The sequence below is a fragment of the Musa acuminata genome, chromosome BXJ2-3 (genome assembly GCF_036884655.1).
Source record: "Musa acuminata AAA Group cultivar baxijiao chromosome BXJ2-3, Cavendish_Baxijiao_AAA, whole genome shotgun sequence".
NCBI classification, from domain to species: domain Eukaryota; kingdom Viridiplantae; phylum Streptophyta; class Magnoliopsida; order Zingiberales; family Musaceae; genus Musa; species Musa acuminata.
In genome coordinates this window covers 37825462-37846959 of record NC_088340.1, presented here as the reverse complement: position 1 = coordinate 37846959, position 21498 = coordinate 37825462, and the positions used below count along the sequence as shown (strand labels likewise).

The window sequence follows — 21498 nt, the reverse complement described above, 5'->3', positions numbered from 1 at the left end:
GAAGAGGGTTTGCTGACATTATTGGAATATTTTCGGAAAGAAAACTTTTGCCGGTTCCTCTTCTAGATGTGCAGACACGTCCGTGGGGGATTACGGTCGATCGTGGCAGGCGGTCTTGAGATCGATCGATTTATCTTCTAATATCGTTTTATTTTCTCGTGGCCCACTCATGTTATTTTTCTTTCCAAAATAAAAGGAATTATTTATCCTAAAAAAGACTCGTAGATCGAAGGGCAAAACATTGGTTAATTGCATAGACAAATTGTCAAAGAAATAAATTTGCTTGCATCGTTATGAGATTCAGCTACACCAGTATGGTTGCATCTGATTCAATGAGTTCCCCGTTGCTGCAAGGGATTGAACAGATGAGCATTGTATTAATCATGCTAATGAGATGTTTGGATTCAGCTACACCGACTGGAGTGATTAAAGTGGACATGAACTTTGTTCAATCTCTTGTCCTAAACATTAGAGTATAAACTCGTCAAATCCTCAGAACTAAAGAGTTTGATCTCCAGGAACAGTCTTGAGACCGACATATTAACTAAGAGCTTTCAGTCGCTGGAAGCTCTCAATTCAGTAGTTTTCACTGGCATTTCTTCTCTCCGCTTGAAAACAAAGGAGCAAGACAAGAAACTGGACCAGCCACAGGATCAATTCCATGCTCCTGTACCTCCTCTTTGTATCCAAATTCACAGGGCCTTTTCTTGCTCCCTAGCCACTGAAGTTGAAAGGACGGAAAGGCTGCGGTTTAAAAATGTCAGCGCAGATTCGCAGTCCAAAATTAATTTCATGATAGATGAAGGCTCCTCGGTTGTTGGTAGAGATCCAAGGGACATGGCTGCATATGAATCCCGAACGCTTCTCAAGTTTCCCAAAAACTGCATTGCGACGTGTGAAAGCGAACCGGTAAGGGAACATATTTGAGATGTAAAATGAAAGACAATTTAAAGATATTTTAGAATCAGAATTATTTTCTGAAAATTGGAAAGAGTGAACATATTCATCAAAGGATGCAACCAGAAAATTAAAATTCTTTATTAAGTGCTGGGCTAAGTGCAAGTATGCAACCATTATCCGTACAATGCCAAGAAAGAAAAGAAAGAAAAAGAAAAGAACATGCACTTATCAAAGTTGATTCACCGGTGATAATTCTCTGAATTGGAATAAAGTACATTAAAACAAGTATCCAGGTCATCACATTAATACATTTAGTGTCGTCATATTTATCATATTAATAAACACTATTTTTTTCTATTTTCTTTCACTTAAAACTCCCCTAATACACCTTTTGCTTGTATTACACACCTCAGATAAACTCTGTGCTGAATTTGTAACACTAGGCAAAATGTGTGCATGCATTTAGAGGGGATAAAAAGGGACTTAACTGGGAATAGTTCAAAAAAAGATAGCCTTTTGCATGAAATCAACCAAATAAGATGGTTAAACTATCAAAATTTGGATTTTGGTAGGCAGAAAAAAATTTAATATACCTTCAGAAGTGTGTTATAGGCCTCCAAAAGGCGGTTAGCAGCAGGGCCAAACCCATGTAACTGTGGCACTTCCATCATGTGTGTCCAAGGATGGATCTCCTGTAATATTCTGATCTAATAAGTAAACAAATTATGAAGATATTGATATTCTGGCATTTATATTGATAACATTTTATAGCAGATAACAGTTATATGATGAAGTGCTTTGATAGACATACAACAAACATGTCAAAGAAACCAAAGACAAATGGGTCTCAATGTCACACAAGCTTTCCTTGGTGAGTTAAAGTTTTAAGATAAAAGGTTATTTCCAATATGCTCAACATTGCCTTCTTTTGTTTTTACCCTTGAGTTAGCTGTTCTTGAAACCAACAAGACAAGTTTCACCAAAAAAAGAAAGTAATGAAAACTCTTCAAGAGAAAAATGTCAGAGAAGAGCTTGCTATTACCTTCGTATAAATCAAACTGAAGGACTTCACGGTTTCAAGAAAAGACTCCAAATGTGACCTCAGCTTCAGTTCTACCTCTGTATAGTCTTCATTAGGATTGTAATCATACTGTGTAACAGCAATAAGAACCAATTTTAGTAAACAGGAACAAGCTGAAGAGACTAATTAAACAAACAAGTTTAGGTTTCACCAAGAAAAATACAAGTACAAACAGTACTGTATTATTTTGTCAAAAAAATTTACTTATAGAAATCTGATGTTTCATCCAAAAACACATCCTTAGGCATCAATTGCAAATTTATCTGGAATACTTATGTACCAGAGTTCAAAATAAGTGTAGCAATTTCAAATATTGAATATCAGAGTTTACATTGTTGTATCACGTTGTTTCTAGCAGAAGAAAATTTGAAAGTTCCCCATCTTCCCCAACCAATAAAAAAGAAAATAAACACATAAAAAGAAGATAACACATATAAGAAAAGGAGAAAGAAACATTGCACATTTCTCTATAATATGTATTCTGTTAAAAATAAGTAAAATTGTAATGGTATATGCTTTTAGCATACCTTAGATGCTAAATCCTGGACCATCTGTTGCAAATTTGATAGTTTCTTTGAATGTTCAGAGAGTTTTAGCTCCAGTTCAGATATGTCTGGTCTGCAAAATGAGTGTGTTCTCTATGAGAATTATTAAGGGTAGCGAAAAGTTTCATCACACAGGAGACACTTTCCTTTTCACATGTATAAGCCGAAGCAGGAAAAAATAAAAATAGAAAAAATTATCACCTCAAGTAGCCATTTAATTTATAAACACAGACAGATAAAGAAAGAAGAAATGTGTGATATTGGTAACATATACACGAATACCAAAAAATAATCTCTTTCCAGATAAGATAATTGAACTACAAACTTCTATCTGCAGTTTGTTCAGCATGCACTGGGTCAGCCACCCCAAATTTCAAAGCCACATGTTGACCAAATTAACCAAGAAATTTTCATTTCTAGGAGCTCGATAAAAAACAACGTTTGAGACAATGTATGTCTCCAAGCAGCAAACCATTGATACAAATCATACAATAAATCATTGAGATAAAAAACCAATACATACCTGAGTAAGACAGGACATACAAACAATGAAAATGAAGTAGATAAATGAGTCTCGATATCAAGAAACAGCACTGAAGTGAAGTAATGAAACATATACTTATAAGTTAAAAAGTATTCAACAATTTTTGGATGATAAAAAACAAGGTGACATCTACTGCAAGTTGCTAATAACTAATTTTGATATGCAAATCTGCCAACAGAATTGACAAAGCTTGTTTTTCTGAGGCAAACTGAATTTGCAAAGTTTATCATAAGCACAGATGTATAAATCAATATTACAAATGTGATCGTCATCTATAATTCAGATACTTATAGCAAGTTTGTCTAACAATCAGATTTCACATGGTTTCAGGCTTCAGTACAGAAGAACCATCAATGCTTAACAATGAACAAACAATATAAATAACCATATGCGTGAAAGAAATGAAATTATTCAGGATATACTCACAGAACATCATACTCATTTTTTCTTGGCTTTCTTATTAATGTTAATGGCAGTATATCAACTCCGGTATTGTGGATTTCAATGGATCAAAATCTTGTATAATACTTACAAGGGATAAACAGACTGAATCTGCACATCAGCTGGAAAAAGTTTCAACTCTTCTGAAAATATTTGAGCTTGTTTCTCTGCAATTGAATCTACCAACTGCACATCCTTTGCCAGTTGCTCATCAACACTTCCAAAAAGAAAAAGTGCATCCAAAATTAGGGAGTGGAATATATTGGCATATCAAGTTCTAATAGCATGCTAAGGTTCCTATTAAGTGAAAAGCTAAAATATAATACGTGTGCGGATACAAGGATAAATCTATTTGAAAATCAAAATACTATCCGAACCTCCACTCTGGATTATCAGCATACTGGCTTGCTTCAACAAGATGTATGATTAGATGAAGCATTTCAACACGATCCTCATAGCTGCCTTTCCCCTGAAACCAGCAAAAATTAATAACTCAAGAATGTCTTAAATCAGAATTAAAACAAAAACCTCTAATAGCAATTCAGATTAACATCGTATGAACATGACAATAATTTATTTGCAACAAGTAAATAAGCTGTCATGTGACAATTATGCAAGGGATCCATTAAGTTGGTAACACAAGAGATGCTCTATGATTCTAACATGGCTATGTGTCATACATCAACTGTCCCAGTACAGGTTCCTGACTTTATTCTGTTGTGCCTTTTGCATTAAAGAAAGTTGTCAGGCTTCAATCACACGTATTTTCATTCATATCTACTTAAAAGCATCAAGATTCTTGGTGCCAGCAGGAGCCTGACTGAAATATTACATGGTACCTTCTATATACGTGATTGGCCAGCGTTGTGGGAGCACAAAAAAAGAGCAACCTATTTGTACCAGTCAATTCTCAAGCAGCTAACATTATACAAAAAGATTTTAATTTATAAATTCACTCACTTGGATTGCTTCAGTGTCAACTGAGGATGTAATGCCCAAGAAGCTTGCTATCTCAGCCAAGTCTGGAAATAGTAAATTCCGATTCACATGAGTCTTTAACAGAGTCAATTGCATGGCCATGCATGTGCAAAGACTAGCAACCACATTAATTGCAAGCAAAGAAAAAGCAGTGTGCTCCTTGAGACAGTTCTATAATAAAAAAATTATATACTCTTGTTAGCAAAATCTCTGGCAACAAAGCACAACAATGAAACCTATTATGAGCTGTCAGCTGTAAAGCAGCCCAGAGAGTATGAAGCAAACAGAGAAGAATGCTGTTAAATGTTCCATATATTGTAATGTAATTCACCTAACATTTTTCCTGTGACTATCTTTGTCATCAACTACCTCAATGTGCTGAAGCCATCAGAAGATATTTACATGGTTTCTTTTCTATTTAAAGAAATGTTGTATGGACAAAGACACCAAAAAAGGACAGTCTCCAATTTAGGTGAGGTGAACTGATGAAGATACAAAAAGTGCCTATAATAATAATAATTAAAGAAAAAAAATGATACCTTGCATAGATGTGAAGATGTAAACTATTGAACTCTACACTCATAAGAGAGAATTATAGAAGAATCCGCTTCTTATACTGTTATGTCAGTTGATATTGGAACAGTCTAGTTAAAGGTCCGAGAAGTGTCCAATGCATCTTGTGGGTTTGGATGTAACAATGTGCTTGGCACTGTTTCCAAGTGATGTTTTCTCAGATTTATAAGTCTACTGATTGTTATTACTTGGACAAACATGCTTTTCACCATGGTAATGCCCTTTTAATCTACTACTCAAATCAATCTTCTTTTCTTTCATCTACAATCCCAGTTAATTCTGTTTGGCAGCTAAAGTGTTGGTCACCAAATTTTGGAATATCAAATTCTTTTACCTATTATGATTATCTCTGGCAAATAGTGATAGCTATAATTCTCTCACCCCTCACATTCTTTGATATAGTATCTAAGTAAGGTTTTAAATCCCTTTCTTCCTTTTTCAATTCGTTACTGGATTAGAACCATTATACTAAACCTTGAAAGATATGTCTACTCAAGAATGATGACGTAGTTGGCAGACCAGACATTTAATATGTCAAACTTCTTAAAAATAGTATTCAGACACTTAAGAGATTACTTCACATTATAATGTTATGTACACTCAATCAAATTGTAAGATAAAGGAACCAGAAGAGATGAATAACAAGAGAGAGTAGAAGTGGTAGCTAGAAAATGGTATTTGGGTGTTAAATAGAACTTTTCATTTTTTTGCTTTGCAACATGAGACAGTCTTCTGTATTAACAGCACCATTATATAACTTGCAGTGTAATGCTTCACAATCATCAGATAAGGTGCCAAGGAAAAATGCATAAAGACAGAATATTGAAACCTAGTTATTTTGTGAAAATTTGCTTTCACAACTGGAACAAATTTGAAGTCATGCTTCCATGGTGATAGATGGCTATGTTACGAATGACCATCATTCTACAAAAGAAAGGGAGGAACTTGAATTTATGAAGAAGAATAATTCATCAACATAATAAAATAGTAATACTCACGTTGAATTCGAGTATTCTCCTCATCCCTGTCCATGCTATTTCCTTGCCAGTTCTGTTGAGTAAACGGCGACCTGTCACCCAAAAGCCTACCAAGAAACAGGCTCTCATTTGATGGCACCAATGTAGGTAGATTTCAAAAAGGCAAAAAAAAAATCAATTTGAAGAAAAAAGAGTGATATTTTGGGAAAAAAAGTGTTTCAATCGCAAGACAGTAGTTTGTTTAAACAAGAAGAGCAATTTAGGCCTAATAAATATTTTTCATTTGAGAACCTCGAACAGATGTCCAAACGACGAGGAAGGAAATCAAGAACGAATTACAGAATTATGTCAAGGTTCATCAAATTTGAAATTTAATTCCACAAACCTATAAAAAAATAAGTCAGAATACGGACCAATGCCGGGATTCGCATCCAATTATAAAAGCTAAAGAAGTCCGGAACTTGGAAACGGGGCGGCAGAATCGAAGAGGAAGGCGAGCGGAAAAGGTTCGACGGGCACCTGAAGAAGAGCCATTCCAGGAGGGCGTATCGCTCGACACCGGCGAAGAGGAGGGATTGGGCGGGGGCGTTGGGTCGCGGGCAACTAATCAGCTCCAGTTTCCTCTGGATCTCCTCCATCTGCCTCGACGCCATCTCGCTATCGACAACACCAAGGAGAGCCTCTCGCCAAGCTGCGGTCTCAAGACCGGAGAAAGACGGAGAGGGGTTCGAATTCGAAATGGCGTTGCGAGCAAATCATTCTAATTACTTGGGCGGCCGTGATCACTAAATCACCAATCAAATTTCTGCACGACTCTCAAAGCTCGATGGAACAGATCACGGCGTACACTTGAATTCCCGCCGAGCTGGCCAGTAAACGGACGGCCTGCCCTTGACCTTGCACCAATCTTAAAGATTTGAGTGGGTTCGATATTAAGGTCTCCCACCTTGGAAGTGTTTATACCACACATGCTACCTATTTATATCATATAATTTATTTTGCTTTTCCTCTTATCTTTATTTGTATCAAATATATATCTCATGAGTTTTTATACCTTTCTTCACAAAAAAAAAGGGCGATGAAACTCATGAAAGCTGAATAATTCATTAACCATTACAACGTCTCGTATTTTTATTTCATCAATTTACTATAAATTTGATTGAACTTAAGGAGTTGCTGAGTATTGAATCGCGGAAAGGACAAATGAGTTTCTTCGGTGGTAATTAACATCATTAGTTCAATTCAGAATCATGCAAAACAACAGTAGTGGCATTATAATCTTCATACAATTTCCTCTATTTGCTGCTTAACAAAGATACTGTATAACAGTGACACGAGTTGTTCAAGTTCACTAGGCAACTTCTATAGCATACATGATTGACACATACAGCACAAGAATTTTTTTTTTTTTTTTTTGCACTTACTCTATAATGTACACTTTACTTCGATTCTATGAGACTAAGTCTCTACTTGGGCATGAAAATTCTGGATGTCCAGCTGAGGAGCTTGATGACTATGGGGGATCACTTTTTTTACAATTGCACAGAGTTGAAGAGATTTCCAAGCTTTCTGGAGAAAAGCGAGGACTTGGCATCTGAGATTCGCCTCTGAAAGCCATTAGATCTCCATTTAACTCTGGTTTTGCTGTTTCAAGCATGAAATTGTCAAAATTTGCTAATATTTTTAACTGTTGGTTAAGAGAGAGTATCGTTTTTTGGCACGCCACAAGCTTCCCAGCAGCCAGCTCCATCTCTTTCTCCTGTGAACAAATCAAGAATGTTCATCAAACAATCAAGAAGTAAGAGCAATTTTTATGCTTTAACAATGCACAGTTTGCGGTGAAAAAAATCTCCAGGTAATAATTATGTGAAGTCTGGGCATCTAGGCATTCATTTCAAGCAAAAAAGGAGAAAATTAAAATAAATGCAACTATGGGTACCTGTCGAATCAGCAACACTCTGTTTGAGCTTGCAGATAAATGGAATTCAGCTGCTTTCTGCTTGCTAGAAAGTTCATGCTCCAAGCTATGACACTTTGCAGAAAAGTCTGCGGATATTGCCCTCTCCTCTTCAATTTGTTTTCCTAATGTGGCCAACTTCTCCTGGAGGCTCCCATTTTCTACATGTGCCAACTCAAGTTGCACCAACAATTCCTTTCTCTTTGCCTCTGTGGCCTCTATATTTGCCGCAATTGCTGAGGACAATGCTCTCTCTTCCTCAAGTTTCCCTTCCAGTATATTAACCTTCTCCTGTAAATTTCCTACTTCCAAATGTTCAGCAGTAAGTTGACACTCCAGTTCGATTTTTTGTGCATCGATAGCTTCCATATTTTGACATTTGGATAAAAGTTCTGTTGAAAATGCCTTTTCCCCCTCCAGCTTCCTTTCAAATGAATTAACCTTCTCATGTAGCTTGTGAAGTTCCAAATTTGCTGACTCAAGCTGACACTCTAATTCTTCTTTCTTTCGCTTCAGCGCATCCATCTTCCAACACCTAGATGCCAGTTCTGTGGACAAAGTTTTCTCTTCTCCAAGTTTTTCTTCTAGCAAACTAATTTTGCCCTTAAACTCTGCAATTTGACCATATGCTGATTCAAGCTCCAGTTCCTTCTTGTTCCTCTTAGCTTCTGTTGCTTCCATATCTTGGCACCTTAATTTCAATTTAGAAGACAACTTCTTCTCTTCCTCAAATTTCCTATCTAATAAGTTCACTCTCTCATGCAACTTTCCACTTTCTACATGTGCTGATTCAAGCTGAAATCCCAGTCTAGTTTTCTTTCCCTCTGCTGCTTCTACTTCTATCTCAAGAACATGCTTTTCCTCATTAACCAATTTGAGCTGCCTTTGCAACTCAACCAACTGACCTTCAGCTGCTGCCAGCTGATCACATGTATTCTTCAGCTGATTGTTCATTACAGTAAAAGACTTTTCCATTTCAACTTTCTCAGAATTCATCTTTTCAATCATCTCTTCTAACTCAGCAATATGCAGACGGATAGTCTGAACTTCTTTTCTTGAAGACCTGTTTCTGCTCACACTATGTTCCAAATCAGCATCACGCTCAATGTTATCACTTACATGGTCACCCTCAGGCAAGGCAACAAGTCTTTCCATCTCAAGGAAGTCATCCATTAGGTCAATTTCTACAGAATTGGTGAGATTTCTCACATTAGCCTTTTCCTTTCTGAATTGATCGAGGTCCATGATCAGAGCTGATGCCCATGAATCTGAACAACTTTGTTCAATATCCAGATTTAACAACTGTTTCCCTGCACCTGACTGGCTATCAGTGACAGACTCAACATAATGAGAGTAAGAAATGAGACTGTGATCATTAGCTAACAATGACTTATGTGCTGCAGCTTGCAACCTACGACACTCAGATTCAAGCTTAGTCACTTTCTTTATGCTGCTCAAATGTTGCTTACTAGCTGTTTCTGCTGTTCTAGTGCTGAACTCCAATTCTGATGCTCTGATTTGGAGATCCTGAGCAAGTGTAGCAATTTCAGCTTTAAGAGAAAAATTTTCTTCCTTGAGAGCTTTAATTGTTGAGTGAAGCTCATGGTCAAAGGAGGTGGTGATCTCTGCTTTAACTTGCAGTTGGGCTTGTAGCTCATTAAGCCGTATCTCAAGATCAGTTTTTTCAGATTCCCAATCATTGGTTTTCTTGATGATAGCATCATGGACTTTCTGCTCTTGCTCTTCTCTTGTTAGCCGGAGCTGCCTGATACATTCCTTCAGGGCAGCGTCAAGATGAACAACCCTATCTTCAAGGGATGAGTTCTTTTCTGATGAATCTTTAAGCTGCTTCTTCAGAAACAGCACTTTCTTTTCTGCATTTTCCCACACTGGCAAGAAAGTCATAGAATTTCACCATGTAAGCAACAAACCGATGACATGAAATAAACCAATAAACATTCTATCTAGTTCTCATGCAGCAAACAACTCTACATGCCTGGTATTCCTATCTAACTATTTTTCCACAATAAATGTGTACCTTGTTTTGGTGTACCCACAGCAGCATAGCTTTTAGAAAATTACCAGAGATGTGTTCTTGATAATTTGAAAGTAACTTTGAGGTGCCTTTAAGCTAATGAACATGTAAAACATAACAATGAACATAAGGCAAGTTGTAAAGTTTACAGGTGATCGTGCAGAGAAGAAAACAAAGAAGTTAATTTCATTTTATCACATTCAAATGCATTCTGTAGATAATTTATCTATCTATTGGTGAAACATATCCACTTAGGTCTAGTTTCTACAGTTAATATCGTGTTCTTTTCCAAATCATTTTCTTCAAGTTGTGCCACATTCTGTTATCATATCCATATTCATGTATAAAAGAATTTTGAATTGTAATCTACTCACCACCAGATACAATAATGGCATCGAAGCAAACACTTAAGTAATTCAAAATTTTACTGTTCAAAGTAGACACTGGTAATTGGATTTTAGTGACTATATAGTTATGTAGAGCAAAAATAAAATAGCAAAAGATTAGCGTAATGATGTAAGTGTGCTATACAGAGGCTACAATTTAGCAGTCGTCTCTTTTGTATCACATGCGGAATATTTAAGTACTGAAAAATCCACTAGATCGGCATAAATGGTGTTCAATCATGTAGCAAACCTGGGTAGAGTTCTCATCAAGAACCATACTAATCTTGAAGGTAATTATTATCACCAAAGCAATTAAACCACTCAACATCCACTTTAGCATAAGAAACCATGGTTTTGGCATTCATTTAGACTGTGTATGTGATGTGCATTCAACAGTTCAAAACCAAGGTAAAAAACACATAATTTTAGTTGGATTGAGCCTAAAAAATAATCTCTGTTGAGATGGGCAATTACTTCCTGAGAGCTCAATCCTGCTTGAAGCTTAGCCTTCAAACATGTGGAGCATGTTTGCGTTGATGCATCAAAATATCATGTATTTGCTTCTGTCAAAAAAAAGAAAAGAAAAGGTGTTTGGATGTTACCCAAAAGAGCTTCTTCTGCAAGTTTCACATGCTGCTTCACCAAATCTTCTTTAGCACTAATGTTCAGAAGAGCAGCTGATAGTTTCTCATTCAAATTTTTTATTGTTTCATTGACCTCATGACTAACATCCTTTGATGAAACCTCTGGTGACTGAGCATGGTTCGGAGAAGAGTTAATTGAAGAAGTCCTCAGTGCCTCCTAGTAAATGATAAATGAATTCAGTTATTCAGACAAGGTGTTAATAATTCTTGAAAAATGCTCATACAGAGAGCAATTTCAACCTCCTGAAATAGTGGGCCAGAAGGAAACCTTTCTTAAGCAGCAACAGGAGATGACTATAAATTAAAACGATGGAATGCATCTCATTTATGGCTTGATCAAAGTCACTTAATTGACCACATCATTCCTGAGTTAGATATCTTCCACTCCTAACATACTTGAAAACTTAGATTACATTCTAAGAATACAGGTTTTACAGTTATCCAAGTCCAAAAATTTGCAGGTAAATGAATTATCATGGAATATACAACTTAGTCATGGAAATTTATTATTTAGTCTAGAAAAATAAACTTTCATATAATTATCACCATATGAAGACAGCAAATCATCATCGTTAAGGAGAGAAAACTCATAAACAGAAAGAAGAAAAGTAATGAAAAATCTTTAGAGCATATAGTGGCAGGGGAATACTAAAGAAGGTTGCTTGTTTGTTGGAAAATTTGACCATGAACATAGAGAACACAAAAAATATAAGGATGCTTTCTGAGCATTAAAACAAAACGACAAGCAGCTTTGTCAACAGGCAGAAAAATCCATCTAAGAATGACATCATGATGGAGAAAAGAAAGAAGTTTACAAACACTGTTTTTATGGATCATCTCAGCCAATGTGCAAAATTTCTTTCCTGAAGGTAATCAAAGAAAAGGAGTAAAGAGTCTGGTTGATGCTAACCACTGGAAGTAGATGACACAAGAATCCAACGGGGTGATACATCTGGTCTTTTCTCCAAAAAAAAAAAAAAAGTACTTTGATGCATGCTTCCCTCATGTTTTCCTAATCTGAAGCTCTTCCAACGTGGCCACAAATAATATCTTACGCGCATATGAAAGATTTGTACTCAACTAGCGGACAAGGTGAGGAACAAACCGGTTCACCAGAGTGCTTCTCGGAAGAAACGGACCCCGAGCTCTCGGTCTCACCAGGGCTCTTGTCTGAAGACTTCCGCCTCCAGAGCCAACTCCGGCGGTCCATCTGGCAACCTCAAGCCTCCAGTTTACCTCGCAGATCATCACCACCAAGCTCCCAAGCGATTAAACGCCTTCAAACAAGCCGAATTGCCAAAAGCAAAGAAACAATGATCAGAAAACTAAAAAGGGAGCAATCGAGGGCCCAAAATCTCACCTTGGGAAGACCGGATGAGGTAAAAGATCAAAATAACAAAAAAAGAGGGGAAGCATCGAAACAGAGAGACAAAGTAAGAGTTCATCGGGTAGTCAGCTAGCAGCCAGACTGGTGGAAGGCATTTCGACCTCAAGATTGCATTTTTCCTATAGTAATCGATTGATCCAATGATCTAACGTGCACATTACGAACTATAAAGGTAGTAAAAAGAAAGGCTTTCTTTTACCTGGATGAGAGAAGACAAGGTGGGGGGAAGGGAGGCGGAGATCGAATTGAAGTACGTCGCTGGGGTGGCGATTCAAAGGGTGCGTTTCCTTCTTGGAGGAAGTGGGCGAACGCTGGTTGCTGGTCTCCGAGGACAGGAGTCGGCAGAATTCCCGCGCAGAGGTATTATGGGAGATTGATCTTTGTGCTTCCGATGAAGAAACCATCACTTAAATAACTCCCTCACAATGTATTGGAAACTATTGAACACAGCAATCTCTCACTAACTTTCCACAATTCAATTAATTTTTATTGTAAAAGAAAGGCATAATTAAACATTTACACTTCCAAATTTGGTAATTTTTGTATATTACTCTAAATTTAATTTTGGCTAGCATATTTTTCATTTGATAAATTTATTGAAGATGTCAACTAGTCTAATCAATAAGGATTTTAATTATTCATTTCATACCAAGTCTTCAATTCCATCTTCACCAATTATTTTTACAAAAAAATAAAAACACTCTAAATTATTTTATTTTTCTTGAAAATTTATCATTATTATAGAAAATCTATGGGTATATTAAATATTCTTCACTTTCATGCTTCTTTTAAAAAATGAAATTATTATTAATTGCCATTATAAATGACTAAAGTAAGTATTCTTGATAAATTTTAGTGGCTTTTTTTTTTGGAGAATCATAATATTTGAAGTGATATATATGTTATATTAATATTTATAATAATAATTAAATATATAGATATTATAGTTTGAAGAGCTAATATTTGAAGGACTCCTAAAAAGATTTTATTAGAGGACATAAAAAAATTAAATACTCTTAAGTTTACTAAAGAAGTGACTGTTTATATAATTTAATAACAATAAAAAATCTATATAGTTGACACCAAATAAATAAAATATTATGATTTTGTAATTATTATATATATAAGTTCCTTCTTAAAGTTCACACTTTTTCTCATGTTGATAAATTATTCCTCTCTTTTATCATATATCTATCATATACTTATTTTGATATTTATTTATATTTTTTATCAAACTATATTGAGCTGATAAAAATCTTAAGCATCGATTGTGATTTTATAATCAATATAAGTCTGAAAAAGATTGATACACAATCTTATCCTTTAAACACACGAGTTTTAATCATTTGAATTCTAATCAATCATTGGGATGTGGGACCTTAAAAATCATTTGAATTAGATTCTTATAATGTTAAGATATGTTTTTTCTTTTATTTTTGGAAAGAATAATTTATGTCAAATTCAAAGAGACATCTCATGTTCATGTAAAACAAAAAAGAAAAAAAAACTTTGAAGCTTGAATTAACTAGAAACCCTCAATTTCAAAAAGAGGAAATATTATCAAAAGGAGTGCATCTTATCTTTTGAGTATATAAGTTGATGGTTTTTACAAGCTTAAAATATGTATGTGTAAAAATATTTATTTATTTTAATTCCTTTCTATTATTAAACTTGCAAACTTATCAAGTTGAAGTGTTTTTTTTATAAATCAATATTGCTAAAAGAAAAAAAGTTAAAATATTCCCCAAAGTTTCCTACTTATATGTGAAATTGAATTGACTTGCAGACATGATATGATGTTTAACATTCTTCTTGGCATCACTTATTTAAGCCTTCCTTTCCATACTTAATAGAATATGAACAGAATATGACATGTTCATTTTTTGTTCTCTTTTCCTTTGGAATGTGACATATGCCTAACTTCATATAACTCCAGTGTTTGAAATCCTTTTTTTCCCTCAAACTATATTTATTATTAGAGTAAATATGTATCTCTACAGACTTGTGTCCTTTGGATAACATGGATTTCAACTTTTGAGATGATTAATAAGCTAAAATTTGAGTCATGAAAACATCACACAAGAAAAGTGTTCTCTTTGGGAGAAATGCCATCACAAAAGAATGCAAGTTTGTAATGATATCATCGATAAGGCCATTTACTTTTGGTTGCGTAATATACATCATCAAGTAGAAATGCTAAATGCTAACTCCTCTGATGCTTAATCTTTATGGGTCAATGAGCAAATTGAAACATAAGAAACATTCTCCATTTTGACCTCATTGTTCTTTAGTTTCATGCATGATTGATGCTGAATTAAGATGATAAGAGATAATATCCCAACTATCTACGATCAAATATATGAATTATTCTTACTAATGAGTTGAACGAACCATAATATCCTTAGCCAAATCAAAGATCATTTATTATTTTCAGTGAAACATTCTGAACTAATAACTCATTATTATTGTTATTGTCATTGCTGGTATTGTTTACTGGGCAATTAAATTCAATTAGACAAGTTAAATATTTCCATTCCTCTAAGTACAAAATTATATTTGTATTTAAATGAGTAAAAACTTATAACTCATGTCATTATAGTTGTTAAATACCATGAAGTACAACTGATCATTATGTAATGAGATTGAAGATAAAGTTGCTTTGCACAAGTTACATCTCAAGATATGATGATTAGGACATTTGAACATGTTATGCTTTCAAGATATAATGCAAAAACATTGACATCTTTATCCAACTGTTCATGATAAGCCAACATATTATAATGCTAATGCTCACAGTGGGAGAGAAACCTCTTACTGTGATTTGTGAAGCATAACAAATGCAATGACAAACCACAGCCAACATTTGAACACAATATTATAATATATATTGTAATTAATCTTCATCAGATAATTATTATTTAAATTAATTGAACCCCTAAATGATACTAGTATTTATAGAAACTCATTATGATTTTAAGAATATTAAGGATAGGTTAGCGGCTTAAATATTTTTAAAACTTAAACTAGCTATTAAGTCATGGTTAATCTAAATTATTTTTGGATAAATGTTAATGGTAGGGATGCATGTAAGAAATTTTTATATTAAAAGGGATATATATGTTGTATAAAAAATAGTAAGGCCCAATAAATTATCGACGATAAAATGCCCTAGAAATCAAGAATTATGTATATGATCTCAATTGTAAAATTTGATGATTAAATTATTAGATAAATTTAGTTAAATTATGACCAAGTAAGAGGCGAAAATTAATGAATATTAAGTTATAAAAGGCATGTAGCAATTCTACAAAGTACATATAGCAACTCTATAACAACTTAAAGAAAAATAAAACTCAACCCGTGGAGAGGAGAAGAAAAAAAAAAAAACTTAGAAATCAAAGTTATGATCCCTAACAGGTGTCATTTAGTTTGCTTAATGAAAGAAATTATGCAGGAATTGACTAAAAAATCATGATGTTACTAATCTAATCTCAGCTAATTAACCTGTCTCCTAAATCATGGGAAAACCTAATCCTATCAAACTATATAAATTAGAACATCTTAGCACCTCAGTTTGCCTAACCAATCTTGATTAATTTTGAATTAGCTGCTATCAATGTATATAATGTGGCTGCAAGCTTCATAGTATGTGTGTGTGTGTGTGTGTGTGTGTGAGAGAGAGAGAGAGAGAGAGAGAGAGAGAGAGAGGATAGGCCAAACAAAGAATCTTAATGATTGGGAATATTTAATCCTTATATGTAACTTCTTTTGTGAGATAGTTTGGGCATATGTCTCTCTCAAAACAATTTGACACAATAAAAAGCTGTCCTCCACAAGATAAGAGGACCATGACAACCCTACTGCCTCTTGGCCTGAAATAGATGTTTTGGTGCCATCTTCTATGATGTATTATGTATAGTCAAAATGCTGTCTTCTATGAGTACCATCTGATTTTAAGTAATCCATGTTGATGTTGCTTACTTTTTTGTCATGCTTCAACAACCTCTGTGATGCAACTTGCATGATATCAACCCTCCTGTTCCTGCACAGCAGCATGTTTGATTGCATCTTATGCACAGTTACTGGTATTTGTTGTTGTGGCATTTTACTTGTTTAACTAAATTATGTGTAACACCTGAAGCTTAGTGTGGATAAAGATTTAAATTGATTTATCATTAGATTTAAATATCTTGAACCAATAGTTCACATCTGAGCCTACTGAACATGATAGTTACTTATTTCATCAAATCAAATATGACATTAAAGTCAACATAAAACTAAGCATAGTAAAGATTCAAGTAGAAAATGATTAACTATGAAAGGATCCCAAAACATAATTATTGAGTGGAACATATCTATTTGATTCTGAGTCATATTCTAACCTAAGGATGTCAAACCATATAATTTGATTTTCAAACTCTTAATAGAGGAAATTATAATATCCCCATGTTTAGTTTCATAATAAAGTGGATAAAAATTTAAATTAATTTATAAAAATATGATAGATATATTATATTAATTTATACTTAAATATTTTGGATCAATAGTCACCTATAATTGTGAGTTACATAAAACAAAGGGAGAATGTTTCATTCTGCATCTTATAATGATGAGTTCACATTGTTCAGAATGTAACAAGAGCTAGAGGAATGGCAGGAGTTCTAGCACTCTTGAGGCCATCTAAACTGGAGTCCTCTGCCCTGGTAGCCTAGACTTCACAAAAAAGTACAGATGAACATATAAAGGTCCTACAGTCACATGAAAGGTCATTACCTTTACATCCTGACAGTGGATATGTAGGCCACTTGGGTTACAAGGATGCAAGGAATTGAGTGACACAGAAAGGAGGGTCATTCTTCAGTGTCAATGTGACCTTGAGCAGCAGCCATTATTGCTGTGAATCCCCACATAGCCCAGAAATCATGAGCTGGATGGAGACCAACAGGCTTCCACTTGCATTCCTAAGCTGAATGGTAAAGAAAGATGTCAATGGGAAGCTACATCATCCTTCTTCATGTTTTGGATTAAATGTTTGATCTTATGAGTTGAGTCATGAGGCAAGTCCAAAGCTTTGCAGACCACAGATTGAGATAAAAAGAATATTCTAAATCACAGATTTACTTGGAAGTAATGACAGATTTAGGATACTACTTCTCAGGTTCTAAGAGAAACTATTTTGCTAGTCAGTTTTACATGTCTTAACCATTTCATTGTCATCTATGAAGGTTAAAAAAGGCTGCTAAATTCATGGTTTCATTCTTTAAGAGATCATTTCTGCTAGAAAAATAGACTGAACAACTGCATGAAAAGTAGCCCAGTCTGCCTCCCATCTCTGATTTGAAGAGAGCATACATAGCAGATCATTGAGGACTGGTCTACACCTTGAAGCCATCTATGATGGTGCTGAGAAATCTCAAAAATAAATAAACCAGTGGATTAATAATGCATATTTATGAGCAAAAAATGGCTCAAGATCCTTTTTATTTTCTGGCAGACAGACAACTTGCTGTTTCCAAGTGGCATCATAGCTCTATTATTTGTACCCTCCCTCGTGAATGTTGCAGGTTTTGGGCAAAATGCTGATAAAAATAGGAGAACATATAAAACTATTCCAATTTGCTTGTGTTGAATCTCGGATTTTGATGATGAAGTCAATTGTCATTTGTTATCTAATCTATGTGTTGAGATAAGTGTGCAGGATTAACTACGATGAGAGTAAGACAAGCAGCAGGAGTTGCGCCGGAGTCAAGATCATGATCACGTTGGGAGTTCGAGAGTTCGACGGAAGTTCGGACGGTCGTCGGAGGTTCAGAGAGAACAGATCCGAGAAGTCCAGAAGCTTGCCAAGCGAAGCTCGTCGGAACTCGCCAAGTGGATCGTCGCAAAGTCCAGGAGTATGCCGGATGTCCGCAGAAGGATCACCGAGGGTTATCGGTTGATCGACGGAAGTTGGCAGGAAACTCCCCGGAAGAAGCGATTGACGCATCGGAGCAAGCTGCAGAAGTTGTCTTAGAGTTAATCGTAGTTAGCATGATGATTAAGCATGAAAATGGGAGGTGATCCCATTAGCTTAATCTTGGGGCAATTGGGCCCCTGAAAAGATTCAAAGTGGGCCGAATGGAGTGAACCATTCGGACCCTGATTGCACCAGGAGGTGCAACCGCCCCAGCCAGGAGGTGCAACCGCCTGGGCTGTGGGGTTGGGAGGTGCAACCGCCCCAGCCAGGAGGTGCAACCGCCTGGGCTGTGGGGTTGGGAGGTGCAACCGCCCCAGCCAGGAGGTGCAACCGCCAGGGCTGCGAGGCTGGGAGGTGCAACCGCCCCAGCCAAGAGGTTGCACCGCCAGAGCTCAAGTTCCGAGCTCTGCCAGGCGATGCAACCACCGAGCTCAGTCTTCGAGCTCTGGCAGAGAGGTGCATCAGCCTGAGCTCAGTCTCGAGCTCTGCCAGGTGATGCATTCACCAAGCTCAGTCTTCGAGCTCTGGCAGAGAGGTGGATCAGCCTGAGCTCAGCTTGGAGCTCTGCCAGGTGATGCAACCACCGAGCTCAGTTTCGAGCTCTGCCAGGTGATGCAATCACCAAGCTCAGTCTTCGAGCTCTGCCAGGTGATGCAACCATCGAGCTCAGTCTTCGAGCTCTGGCAGAGAGAAGCAATCGGCAGAGCTCAGTCTTCGAGCTCTGCCAGGCGGTGCCACCTCTCCAGTCGAGAGGTGCAACCGCCTGATCCCAGAATTCTGGGATTTGATCGATTTGATCGTTTTGAGCTCGAATTTTGAATTGGGTTGGGGCCTATAAATACCCCACCCATTCAGCACTGAAAAGACACAGACCTATACCGAAATCGTGATCTTTTCTGTGATTCTAAAGAGCTCAAAAGTGTTGTAAAGCCTTTAAGCCTCCTCCTTCTGTTCTTCAAGTTTTCAATTGTAAAGTGAGGAGAGAAAGGTCTGTAAAGGTTGTCTCCTAAGCCTATCAAAAGGAGAGAAATTGTAAGAGGGAAGTTTGGCCTTCGCCCATTGAAGGAAGGCACCTAGTTGACGTCGGCAACCTCATCGGTGGAGGAAGCCAAAAGTGGAGTAGGTCAAGGCTGACCGAACCACTCTAAATCTCTGGTTTGCGTTTATTTTCGAGCACTTTATCATTACTGCAAACCTCCCTCATCACTACTGCTCTCTGCGCTTTCACGAACAAGTTCTAAGTGCTGTTCTTCCAAATCTGTATTCAGACGTAAACTCGTATTTTCATACATTACAGTTTACGTTTACGTTTGATTCTGCAGAATTGTTTTCCGCGCTTTTACGAACGAGCTTCCTTGCAGTTTACGCTTACATTTTAATCCTATTAATAACTGCAATCTGTCCTCTACGATTTTACGAACGAGTTTCAACATTTAGACGTAAAACTGCATTCAGACGTAAATCGGCTTTCCTCGCTCAATCATCAGATTTCAGTTCACGTTTACGTCTTGATTTCAACTGCATACTGCCTTCTGCGAGTATACAAACGAGTTTCAAAGTTTAGACGTAAATCTGCGTCTAGACGTAAAACTGCGTTTAGACGTAAATCTGCGTTTAGACGTAAAACTGCGTTTAGACGTAAAACTGCGTTTAGACGTAAATCTGCGTTTAGACGTAAAACTGCGTTTAGACGTAAAACTGCGTTTAGACGTAAATCTGCGTTTAGACGTAAATCTGCATTTAGACGTAAATCTGAGTTTAGACGCAAAACTGCGCTTAGATGCAAAACTGCGCTTAGACGCAAAACTGCGCTTAAACGCAATCTGCGCTTAGACGCAAACTGCACTTAGATACAAACTGAGAATTTGCTTTTGCATCATAATAGTTTTTGAACGAACGCAGCTTTTGGTTTTTAAATTATTATAAGATTTCCGCTGCACTAATTCACCCCCCCCCTCTTAGTGCTCTTGATCCTAACAATTGGTATCAGAGCAAGGTTAACTCTCTAAAGGATTAAAACCCAAGAGAGATGGCATACGCCGGAAACCAAGAGGGGCATTCGATTACACGTCCACCCATGTTCAGTGGAACGGACTACACTTACTGGAAGACCCGAATGAGGATCTTTCTTATTTCTATGGATTTTGAACTGTGGAACCTTGTTGAAAATGGATTTTCAAAATCTTCTCTTCCAATGATCGATTGGAACGATTTGGAGAAGAAGGCTTTCGCTCTTAATGCAAAGGCTATGAATGCCTTATTTTGCGCACTTGATAAAAACGAGTTTAATCGTGTTTCAACTTGCGAAACTGCTTTTGATATTTGGCACACACTTGAAGTGACCCACGAGGGCACAAGTAGAGTGAAAGAGTCAAAAATCAATCTGTTGCTGCATTCTTTTGAACTTTTCCGAATGAAACCGAGTGAAACCATTGGCGACATGTTTACCCGTTTCACGGATGTCGTCAACGGTCTAAAAGGACTCGGAAAGAGCTTTTCGGATTTTGAGCTTGTTAATAAGATACTAAGATCCCTTCCTAAGAGTTGGGATCCTAAAGTCACCGCCATTCAAGAGGCAAAAGATCTGCGAAATTTCCCTCTTGAAGAACTAATCGGGTCATTAATGACCTACGAAATGACCTGCAAAGCTCATGAAGAGCAAGAAGACATCCTTCCAAAGAACAGGAAGGATATGGCACTTAAAACTTCTGAATGCCACTTGAGAGAAAACTCAAGTGATGAGGATTGTGACGATGACTTGGCACTTTTGACAAGAAAGTTTAAGAAATTCTTCAAAAGAAACAAGTTTAAAAACGATGTGAAAAATAAACTTGAACCCAAGAAGGACCAAGTAATCTGCTACGAATGTAAAAAGCCGGGACACTACAAAAGTGATTGTCCCCAAGTCAAGAAAAGAACAAAGAAGAAGGCGCTCCAAGCAACATGGGATGACTCGAGCGCATCTGAGGAAGAGGAGTCCAACACCGAGCAAGTTGCTCATTACGCCTTTATGGCCATCGAAGAGGAGAAAACTAAACAATCGCAAGCTAGGAGCAAGAAATGGTACCTTGATAGTGGATGCTCAAGGCATATG

The 21498-nt window shown here is 36.5% G+C and overlaps 2 protein-coding genes across 2 annotated transcripts; both read right to left on the bottom strand.

Moving 5' to 3' along the window:
• Positions 1-499: 499 nt before the first annotated feature.
• Positions 500-6776, bottom strand: LOC135608055 (AUGMIN subunit 7-like). Its single transcript, XM_065100481.1, has 9 exons — positions 6559-6776; positions 6061-6146; positions 4472-4533; positions 3889-3980; positions 3603-3728; positions 2509-2599; positions 1943-2050; positions 1494-1592; positions 500-881 (listed from the first exon to the last, which is right to left on the bottom strand). Exons 1-9 carry the CDS (start codon positions 6690-6692, stop codon positions 693-695), a joined length of 987 nt encoding a protein of 328 aa, XP_064956553.1. The 5' UTR covers positions 6693-6776; the 3' UTR covers positions 500-692.
• A 530-nt stretch (positions 6777-7306) lies between these two features.
• On the bottom strand, positions 7307-12832 carry LOC135585926 (filament-like plant protein). Its single transcript, XM_065100480.1, has 5 exons — positions 12648-12832; positions 12167-12338; positions 11020-11218; positions 7979-9885; positions 7307-7798 (listed from the first exon to the last, which is right to left on the bottom strand). Exons 2-5 carry the CDS (start codon positions 12269-12271, stop codon positions 7553-7555), a joined length of 2457 nt encoding a protein of 818 aa, XP_064956552.1. The 5' UTR covers positions 12272-12338; positions 12648-12832; the 3' UTR covers positions 7307-7552.
• Positions 12833-21498: the final 8666 nt, after the last annotated feature.

Excerpts from the sequence above, each read along its gene's own strand:
- LOC135608055 (XM_065100481.1), bottom strand. The coding sequence starts at position 6,692 with ATGGCGTCGAGGCAGATGGAGGAGATCCAGAGGAAACTGGAGCTGATT. Across the intron at positions 2,600-3,602 it reads ATTCAGTCTGTTTATCCCTT|ACCAGACATATCTGAACTGG; the intron begins GTAAGTATTATA and ends CTCATTTTGCAG. Across the intron at positions 882-1,493 it reads CCTATAACACACTTCTGAAG|TTTTTGGGAAACTTGAGAAG; the intron begins GTATATTAAATT and ends GTCGCAATGCAG.
- LOC135585926 (XM_065100480.1), bottom strand. The coding sequence starts at position 12,271 with ATGGACCGCCGGAGTTGGCTCTGGAGGCGGAAGTCTTCAGACAAGAGC. Across the intron at positions 11,219-12,166 it reads AGAAGCACTCTGGTGAACCG|GAGGCACTGAGGACTTCTTC; the intron begins GTTTGTTCCTCA and ends ATCATTTACTAG. Across the intron at positions 7,799-7,978 it reads GAGTGTTGCTGATTCGACAG|GAGAAAGAGATGGAGCTGGC; the intron begins GTACCCATAGTT and ends ATTTGTTCACAG.